The 10,530-nt window shown below is 51.2% G+C and overlaps 1 protein-coding gene across 1 annotated transcript; it reads left to right on the plus strand.

The window, feature by feature from the left end:
- The first annotated feature begins 592 nt into the window (after window positions 1-592).
- On the plus strand, window positions 593-9,782 carry RBP3 (retinol binding protein 3). Its single transcript, XM_028728441.2, has 4 exons — window positions 593-3,631; window positions 6,328-6,518; window positions 8,297-8,439; window positions 9,304-9,782. The coding sequence occupies exons 1-4, from the start codon at window positions 593-595 to the stop codon at window positions 9,621-9,623; spliced, it is 3,693 nt and encodes a 1,230-aa protein (XP_028584274.2). The 3' UTR covers window positions 9,624-9,782.
- The last annotated feature ends 748 nt before the right edge of the window (window positions 9,783-10,530 follow it).

The raw sequence follows: 10,530 nt of genomic DNA on the forward strand, positions 1-10,530 counted from the left end.
AGCTCAATTGTAGTCAGTTTCCCACAAAAGTCTCCTAAGAGTGGCCGAAGGACCACTTGGAAATTACTGGGGTTCTTGGCGGACCACTTAATGATTTTTCTGCCTGTTGTAGCAGTTGCAACGTGCTGTAGGTGCTGTGTGATATTCAGTTACTCTCGATTGATCCTTTTGTTCCTTACGTTGAATTTTATTACCTTGCCATTCAGATTTTAAGTGTTTTTCACACACCTGCCACGCCCCACCTGAATGACCACTGGCGTTCCACAGACTACCATTTGGAAACCCCCGATCTAAGCGCTTCTCTTGGCTTCCTAAAGCTCCTTAAAGGCCGTTTTGTAAGAGGGATTGTTGCGCGATGAAGCTGCACTTTGTGTGGCCTTTGTCTGATGCCCTCCAGTTTAATGAGATTAAGGGGTTAGAGCCAGATTTAAGGGCTAGTTAAAGGATATTCCATGCTCTCCAAATGTAATACTTGGCTGTTCAGCACTGATTCACAGAGAGCTCCGGCAGAAAGCTAAGATCCTCCCGGACTGCAAGTGCTTTGGATTTCTCTTGCGGCACATTTCACTTTGCACTATCCTGACCAAGGAAAATGATCAGGGAACGTCTCCTGCTGTGGGTGGCCCTGATGTGTTGTGGCAGCTGTACTGAGGGCGTCCTCCAGTCCACACTGGTGTTGGATATGGCAAAGCTTCTGCTGGATAATTATTGCTTTCCCGAAAACCTGGTGGGGATGCAAGAAGCCATCGAGCAAGCTATCAAGGGCGGCGAGTTCTGGGACATCTCTGATCCCAAACTTTTGGCGACTGTTCTGACAGCTGGGGTGCAAGGAGCCCTTAACGACCCGCGGCTGGTGATTTCTTATGAGCCCTCAGCTCCCGTTGCCCCCAAGCAAGAAGCAAAGATTTCTCTGACCTCGGAGCAGCTCTTAAATCTCATCCAACACACAGTGAAGTCCGAGGTGCTGGAGGGCAACGTAGGCTACCTAAGGATCGACTCCATCATCGGTCAGGATGCTGTGGAGCAGATTGGGGCTTTCCTGGTAGAAAAGGTGTGGAAAACCTTGATGGAGACGTCAGCTCTGGTCCTCGACCTGCGTTACAGCACCGGAGGGCAGGTTTCCGGCATCCCGTTCATTATCTCTTACTTGTACAACGAGGACAGGGTCCTGCATGTGGACACCATATACAACCGGCCTTCCAATACGACCGTGGAAATCTGGACTTTGCCGAAGGTGCTGGGTGTGAGATACAGCAAGGAGAAGGACGTTGTTTTGTTGATAAGCCAGCACACCACAGGGGTGGCGGAAGATGTGGCCTATATCCTCAAACAAATGCACAGGGCTATCATAGTGGGGGAGAAGTCAGCTGGGGGCTCCTTGGACACCCAAAAGTTGCAGATTGGGGCTTCCCAGTTCTACATGACAATTCCTCTCTCCTGCTCCGTGAGCCCCTTGAGCGGAAACGGGCAAAGCTGGGAAATCGGTGGCGTGGAGCCATGCATCGCTGCCTCACCAGAGCAAGCTTTGGAGAAAGCCCTGGGCATCATTTCGCTACGCAAAGCTATCCCTGGCAGTATCAACCTCTTGATGGGTATCCTGAAGGACAACTATGCCGTGGTAGACCGAGTCCCCACCCTGCTGACGCACCTCTCCGCTTTTGACCACTCTTCCGTCCTATCGGCAACTGAGCTGGCTTCCAAGCTCAACGCCGAACTGCACACTGCGTCGGAAGACCCGCGCCTATTCTTGCGGGTTGCCGCCCCAGGCGAATTTGCAGCTGCACCAGCTGAGGAGCAGGTTGCCATGGCTACCGACCTACCTAACGACGAGCAACTCATGCACGCCCTGGTAAATACCGTGTTCAAGGTGTCGGTACTGCCAGGCAACGTGGGCTACATGCGCTTCGACGAGTTTGCTGATGCTACGGTGCTGGTCAAGCTAGGGCCCTACCTCGTACGTCAAGTCTGGGAGCCCCTAGAATCTACAGACAATTTGATCATGGACCTACGGTACAACATCGGAGGCCCCTCCTCAACCGCTGTGCCGGTGTTGCTCTCCTACTTCCAAGACCCTTCTGCTGGCGCTGTACATTTCTTCACCACCTACGACAGGCGCACAAACCAGTCCCAGGACCACAGCAGCAGGGCAGAAATGTTAGGCAAGCCCTATGGAGCTCGGCGGGGCGTCTACCTGCTCACAAGCCACCACACGGCCACAGCCGCTGAGGAGTTTGCTTACCTCATGCAGTCCCTTGGCCGCGCCACCCTGGTTGGCGAGATTACGGCAGGTATCTTGACCCATGCGCACACCTTCTGCATTTTGCAGCTCAGTGAAGGAGCAGATTGCGGCCTTCTGATCAATGTACCGGTCGTCTCTTTTATTGACAACCATGGGGAGTGTTGGCTGGGTGGCGGGGTGGTTCCCGATGCCATCGTGTTGGCTGACGAGGCTCTTAGAAAGGCACAGGAAATACTGGCGTTCCACAACGGCATGGGAGTACTTGTCGAGGAAGTAAGGCAGTTGCTGGAGGCCCACTATGCCATACCAGAAATGGCCACCAGGATCAGTGGCGCCCTCCGTTCCAAGCTGGCCAAAGGCGGGTATCGCTCAGTCGTGGACTTTGAGACCCTCGCTTCTCAGCTGACCAGCGACCTTCAAGAAACCTCTGGGGATCATCAGCTGCACATCTTCCACAGCCATGTGGCGCCGCCTCCAGAGGAGCACTCTCCCGACAAGATGCCCACTGCTGAGGAACTGGCTTACCTCATCGAGGCTCTTTTCAAGGTGGAGGTGTTGCCAGGCAATGTGGGGTACCTGCGTTTTGACATGATGGCTGAGGCGGAGACGGTGAAGGCTATCGGGCCACAGGTGCTGCACATAGTTTGGGACAAGTTGGTGGTAACGGAAGCTATTGTCGTCGACATGCGCTACAACACAGGCAGTTACTCCAACGGCGTGCCCATTTTTTGCTCCTACTTCTTTGACGCCGCTCCTCAGCAGCACCTGTACACAGTTTTCGACCGCAGCACCTCTCAAAGTACCGAGGTGTGGACTTTGCCCGAGGTGACCGGCAAACGTTACGGCTCGGCTAAGGATGTCTATATCCTAATTAGCCACATGAGTGGCTCGGCTGCCGAAGCCCTCACTCGCTCTTTGAAGGACCTACATCGTGCCACAGTAATTGGGGAGCCCACGGTCGGGGGCTCGCTTTCAGCGGGTAATTACCACATAGGCAGCAGCCCATTGTACGCATCGATCCCCAGCCAAGTGGTGCTCAGTCCAGTCACTGGCAAAGTGTGGAGCTTGTCAGGAGTGGAGCCCCACGTCACCGCACAGGCTCCAGAGGCCTTGGCTTCCGCCCAGAAGATCATTGCCTTGCGCGCCAGGTTGCCCAGTGTGCTGCAGACCGTGGGCAAACTGGTTGCCGACAACTATGCCTTTGTCGATATCGGGGCTACAGTGGCAGCCAAGCTTGCTGAGCAAGCCACCTACAGAAATGTCAACTGTGAGGTGGAACTGGCTGAGAAAATGAACGCTAACCTAAAAGCTCTCTCTGGAGACAGGCACCTCAAGGTCACCCACATCCCTGAGCATTCAAAGGACCACATCCCAGGTATCGTGCCCATGCAGGTAAGCTACCTCTTCGGTTTCTGCCGCCCAAGGTGACTGCTTCACCCTGCCTCATGAGTGGGCCGGCACTGCTGGGAAATGTGGCAAACGTGTGTGTATGTGTGTGTGTGTTTACTTTGTCATCCTATGGCATCACTGAACTTTCTGCTACCCTGCCACATTATAGAGCAGTGTTTCCCAACCTTTTTTGGGCAAAGGCATACTTGTTTCATGAAAAAAATCTCGAGGCACACCACCATTAGAAAATGTTAAAAAATTTAACTCTGTGCCTATATTGACTACCATATTTTTCGCCCCATAGGACGCACTGCCCCATAAGACGCACCTAATTTTTTGGGGGGAGAATAAAGAAAAAAAAAATTTCCCCTCCCCAGGCACGGGGCAGGTGCGGGGGAAGCCCAAGCTTCCCCCGACCCCAGCCCCCAGAACAGCCTGATATCCGCAAGCCTAGGGAGCCACACTGGTCTCCCCAGGCTTGCGGAGAGGTGCGTGAAGCCCGGGGGCGCTCTTCAGTGCGCACCAGGCTTCGGGATGCAGGCAGCTCTGCGCTACCCTCCAGAGCCCCGTGCGGCTTCGCGCTGGGATCCGGGGGGTGGCGCGGAGCTGCAAGAAGCCCTGGAGCGCAGGCAGCTCCGCACCACCCTCCGGAGCCCCGCGCGGCTTCGCGCCAGGATCCAGAGGGTGGTGCAGAGCTGCAGGAAGCCCTGGAGCCCAGGTAGCTCCGCGCCACCCTCCGGAGCCCCGCGCGGCTTCGCGCCGGGATCCGGGGGGTGGCGCAGAGCTGCAAGAAGCCCTGGAGCGCAGGCAGCTCCGCACCACCCTCCGGAGCCCCGCGCGGCTTCGCGCCAGGATCCAGAGGGTGGTGCAGAGCTGCAGGAAGCCCTGGAGCCCAGGTAGCTCCGCGCCACCCTCCGGAGCCCCGCGCGGCTTCGCACCGGGATCCGGGGGTGGCGCGGAGCTGCAAGAAGCCCTGGAGCACAGGCAGTTCCGCACCACCCTCCGCAGCCCCGCGCGGCTTCGCACCGGGATCCGGGGGTGGCGCGGAGCTGCAAGAAGCCCTGGAGCGCGGGCAGCTCCGCGCCACCCTCCGCAGCCTCCTACGGAGGGCGCCCCGTGCTCCGCGCTGCTGGCTGCCGCCCGCAAGCCGTGCACGCGGGGGGGAGTTCCCCTGGGCGCGCAAGGCTTGTGGACAGCTGCGCGAAGAACGGGGCGTCCTCCGAAGGACGCCCCGCGCTCCGCGCTGTAGGCTGCCGCCCGCAAGCCTTGCGCGCCGGGGGGGGAGTTCCCCCAGGCTCCCAAGGCTTGCGGACAGCTGCGCGAAGCACGGGGCGTCCTCCAAAGGGCGCCCCGCGCTCCGCGCTGCAGGCTGCCGCCCGCAAGCCTTGCGCGCCGGGGGGGGAGTTCCCCCAGGCGCCCAAGGCTTGCGGACAGCTGCGCGAAGCACGGGGCGTCCTCCAAAGGGCGCCCCACGCTCCGCGCTGCAGGCTGCCGCCCGCAAGCCTTGCACGCCGGGGGGGGAGTTCCCCCAGGCGCCCAAGGCTTGCGGACAGCTGCGCGAAGCACGGGGCCGCCCCGCCTCTCCCGCCTCCCTCCCACGGCACACCACGCAAGGTCTCACGGCACACTGGTGTGCCGCGGAACACCGGTTGGGAAACACTGTTATAGAGGATCAGTGGCAAATCATGTGTATTATTATTATTATTATTATTAATTTCATTTCTATACTGATGTATATTTTTAGGGGGGATCTCAAAGCAGTTTACAAGCTACATTAAAACAGCAAATAAAACAATTTAGAATAAAACATTTCTGAAGAAAGTCGAATATAAAGCATACATTTAAATACAATTAACATTCATTCAGACATAATTAACAGGAAACTAAAATATTATCCTGAACATTGAGGGGGGGGGAAACTATAGAGGAGGTCAACTGCAGAATCCACATTTAGCAAAGTTAACAAAAAAATTATCTTAAACATTTCAAAAGAAAGCATGACTAAGTGAAGTCAAATATAAAAGGCACATTTGAAACAGCATAACTAGCAAAATAGTAAGTTGCCCTATTCTCTCCACAGTGCTACTATCCCTTTCTACAGTTTGTTTGTTTTTAAGAAGAAAGACACTTTTATTGTTGCCCGTATCAATTTTTTGCCCTTCCTGTTGTTCAGGGGGTGTCATCCCCCAGTTACAATTTAGGGCCAAGTATTTTTTGCTCTATAAGATGCACCAGACCACAAGACGCACCTAGTTTTTGGAGGAGGAAAACAAGAAAAAAATATTCTGAATCTCAGAAGCCAGAACAGCAAGAGGGATCGCTGCGCAGTGAAAGCAGCAATCCCTCTTGCTGTTCTGGCTTCTGGGATAGCTGCGCAGCCTGCATTCGCTCCATAACACGCGCACACATTTCCCCATATTTTTTAGAAGGGAAAAAGTGAGTCATAGAGCAAAAAATATGGTATTTAGTCTCATGTATATTCCCCCTTTCCTCCAATGAACTCAAGGCGGTGTATATGGTTCTCTCCTTCCCACCATTTCCTTCTCACAACAACCATGTGAGGTAGGAATGAGGCAGGCTAAGAAACAGGCACCAGCATCATGGCTGAGTAGAGATTTGAAACCTGGGTCTCCACCATCTTCATTCTTTTGACGATGCCCTTCTATGTTCTTCAACCCATGTTCTTCAAACCATGGCAGATCCCTCCTCCCGAAATGTTTGAAGACCTCGTGAAGTTCTCCTACCACACCAACGTGCTTGAGAACAACGTGGGCTACTTGAGGTTCGATATGTTTGCCGACTGCGATCTTTTGTCTCAACTCTCTGAGCTGCTTCTGAAACACGTTTGGGAGAAGATTGCCCACACGGATGCGCTGATCATAGACCTGAGGTAACTGCTAGACCAAAAATTATCAGGGACTGGATGAAATCAACGAGGAATTAATCATAATTTTTTTTTCTTTCTTTAAATGTTAATTTTTATTTGATTTTCCCAAAGTTTAAACAAATTTACTTCACATGCATTACTCACTTATATTTTTCTTTTTGACTTCCCACTCCTCCAGCCTGGATATTTTTATTCTTATCCTTAATTGCTGCAATAAACCCCCAAGTCCATCTTGGTCATTTCAGCCCCCCGCCGCTTATATCTCGAATCCTGCTCACTAGTTCATATCGCTAAAATACTTTGACAGTCTAATAAAGGCCTCCAATTTTCATAACAATTCCATAAACAATTCATCATCTTGATCTGTTACGTTTTACAATCAATTTTGCCATTTCAGCATAATTGATTGGTTGGAATCTCTTCGTATTTCGGCGTGTATAAGATTCTGTAGTTGCTGCATACGCAAAAAAAAAATTAAAAAAAAATTAAAAATTAGTCATCGTCTTCAGAGCTTCCATCCCAATTATCCCTAGCAAAATGGCTTTGTGTTTTAGGGATCACCAATTTAAGGAATTCATTGTAATTTTCAAAATGGAACGTACACAGTAAAAGTGGTGTTTCTCAAAGCTTCAGATTTAATCCCTTTGTCCCTTAAACCACTTGTATCGGTGCAACTGAACATTTCAAACGTCATACATGCAGTTATATGGCAGCAGGCTATAGATTCGGACCTTCACAGTAAATCTGTGATGATGATGAGGGTGATAGCAATAACAATAACAATAACAATAACAATAACAATATTTATTTATTTATACATACATACATACATACATACATACATACATACATACATACCCTGCCCATCTGGCTGGGTTTCCCCAGCCACTCTGGGTGGCTCCCAACAAAATATAATAATAAAAAAGTGATAAAACATCAAGCATTAAAACTTCCCTAAACAGGGCTGCCTTCAGATGTCTTCTAAAAGTCAGATAGTTGTTTATTTCCTTGACATCTGATGGGAGGGTGTTTCACAGGGCAGGCGCCACTACCAAGAAGGCCCTCTGCCTGGTTCCCTGTAACCTCACTTCTTGCAGTGAGGGAACCACCAGAAGACCCTTGGAGGAGTTCCTCAGTGTCCAGGCTGAACGATGGGGGTGGAGATGCTCCTTCAGGTATACTGGGCAGAGACCATTTAGGGCTTTAAAGGTCAGCACCAACACTTTGAATTGTGCTCAGAAACATACTGGGAGCCAATGTAGATCTTTCAGGACCAGTGTTATATGGCTTTGGTGGCTGCTCCCAGTCACCAGTCTGGTTGCTGTTTTCTGGATTAGTTGTAGTTTCTGGGTCACCTTCAAAGGTAGCCCCACATAGAACACATTGCAGTAGTCCAGGCGGGAGATAACCAGAGCATGCACCACTCTGGCAAGACAGTCCGTAGGCAGGTAGGGTCTCAGCCTGCACACCAGATGGAGCTGGCAGAAAGCTGCCCTGGACGCAGAATTGACTTGCGCCTCCATGGACAGCTATGAGTCCAAAATGACACCCAAGCTGCGCGCCTGGTCCTTCAGGGGCACAGTTACCCCATTCAGGACCAGGGAGTCCTCCACACCAGCCCACCCCCTGTCCCCCAAGAACAGTACTTCTGTCTATGATCCAGATTCCCTCCCTTCACTGAATATACGTGTGTTCAAACCATGCAGCACATTCTAGAAAGTATGTCTGCCTTGTCCCTCAGGTTGAACCTAATGTGATCTGGGCTTTCCTCCTCTGTTTAGATATAATATAGGAGGCTCTTCATCTTCTGTAGCAGCTCTGTGCTCCTATTTCTTTGATGAAGGACACCCAGTTCTTCTGGACAAGGTCTACAACAGACCCAATGATACCACCAGAGACATGTGGACCCTTTCGCAGCTTTCAGGTGAGAGCAATTATACTTTTGGTTTGTAGGTGTCAATAGATTTCCTGATACCTATATTAGAAAGCCACTGACAGCATGTAATTTGTGAAATGTCAGAACAGCTGATAGCATGAATCATTGTCAAGCAGTTCTGATTAAGAAATCGGGGGAAGCAATGAACACATGGGGAAACAGTGTTTAACACCTCACTTTTTGTAATGTTTGAAAATGGGGTGTTACTGGGGCTTGACCACTGAGTGTGAGGAAGGTGGGGGAGCTAAATCATCAGGTCAGGAGGGACCAGGGAAGGTACCGAAAGTTCCCCACTGGGTAGAGCAGCTTGTATTTCCTCCTGCATCTTCCTCAGGGGTCTGGATTGAGGATGACATTACTCTCACTTCAGGCAATTGCCTGGTTCTGGCTGTCTGTGTGGCCTTTCTCAAGCTGCACTTTTTCGGCCTTAATTTGCAATCTGTAGAGCAGAAGGAATAGCCACTTGCTTTTCAGGATTGCTGGAAGCAGAAACAAGATTCATATAAGGCACTTCTAAAATTGAGACACTATGGACTCAACTACAGTAGTCGAATTATAACGTTATAAATGTGTTATAACACTGTGACACCAGATGGCGCTGTAGAGCTGAAATGGAAAGTCAATAATAATTTCCATTGTGAGCTTTTACAACTTTCCCCCATAGCGTTTTTTTTTATAGCTGTGTAGATCCAGCCTATGTAAATTAAGTAAGGATTTCAATTTTGTCGATGATTTTGAACCCTTGAGGTCCTACTACCCCTTATTTCATAGCTGCAAGGAGGAGGGGAGCCAATCGTAGGGTTGAAAGGGACCAATGCACTAACCTACTGCATGTTATCTTGCCTCTTGAAGGTATGAGATACGGTTCCAATAAAGGTCTAGTCATCCTCACCAGCTCTGTCACTGCCGGTGCTGCCGAGGAATTTGTGTTCATCATGAAGAGACTGGGCAGAGCCTTCATCGTTGGGCAAAGGACCAGCGGGGGTTGCCTCCAGCCTCAGACATACCACGTGGATGGCACCAGCCTCTACCTCACCATTCCAACTTCCAGATCCATCATTTCTATGGATGACACCTGGGAGGGTGTGGGCGTTAGACCTCACATGGAAGTTCCCCCTGAGGTGGCACTCATCAAGGCTAAGGAAATGTTGAGGCTGCACAGGTCCAGCTAAACTCAAGGTCCAAAACCAAAGGCCCCATGGGAGCAAAAGGCAGGAAGTGAAAATTAGGGGAGGTGAGTGTTTCATCCCGGCAAATCTGTCCCAGGCCTCTGCTGACTCAAGGATATCACTGACCCAGTCCCAGTTCTTATGAGAAGTCCACAAAGGGGGAAGAAAGACATGCAAAAGAGCACCCCAACCCACCCCACCCCACAGGTTCCTCTTTCAGACCCAGGAAGGCCTGTGTCCCCACAATACAAACAGAGTAGATGGCTAGGGGCAGCCGAAGCTCTGTGATTACTCGAGTTTGTGCATGTACCCTTCCATTTCCACTCCGATGCAAATTTACAGGTCATGCCACCCTAACTGTCATCCCGCCTCACTGGTGTGCGCCCCTTATTCGTCCTTGCTGATTCAACGAGTGGATTCGTGCAATCTTGTACACGTGTGAATCGTTGCGAAGAGAGATGCTGATTCCTGTAGGGGTTATTCAGAAGTAAAATGTGAGCCAGTGTGCTGTAGTGGTTAAGAGTGGTAGACTCGTAATCTGGTGAACCGGGTTCGTGTCTCTGCTCCTCCACATGCAGCTGCTGGGTGACCTTGGGCTAGTCACAAGTCTCTCAGCCTCACTCACCTCACAGAGTGTTTGTTGTGGGGGAGGAAGGGAAAGGAGAATGTTAGCCGCTTTGAGACTCCTTCGGGTAGTGATAAAGCGGGATATCAAATCCATACTCCTCCTCCTCCTCCTCCTCCTCTTCTTCTTCTTCTTCTTCCTTTGCCACCAAAGAAGTCCTATGCGCCTAGGCAGAAACTCATCAGACTGAAAGCAATATTGCCATGTGTGAGCCTGGGGGCATGCATGCATGCAGACAACCTGTGAGAGTAGACGCTCCTGTCTGGGGAACTCCCAAGAAGCTCC

This window comes from Podarcis muralis, chromosome 6, assembly GCF_964188315.1.
Source record: "Podarcis muralis chromosome 6, rPodMur119.hap1.1, whole genome shotgun sequence".
In the NCBI taxonomy this organism is placed as follows: Eukaryota; Metazoa; Chordata; class Lepidosauria; order Squamata; family Lacertidae; genus Podarcis; species Podarcis muralis.

Coding starts and splice junctions, on each gene's coding strand:
- RBP3 (XM_028728441.2), top strand. CDS start 593: ATGATCAGGGAACGTCTCCTGCTGTGGGTGGCCCTGATGTGTTGTGGC. Junction 3,632..6,327: donor CAGGTATCGTGCCCATGCAG/GTAAGCTACCTC, acceptor AAACCATGGCAG/ATCCCTCCTCCCGAAATGTT. Junction 6,519..8,296: donor GCGCTGATCATAGACCTGAG/GTAACTGCTAGA, acceptor TCCTCTGTTTAG/ATATAATATAGGAGGCTCTT.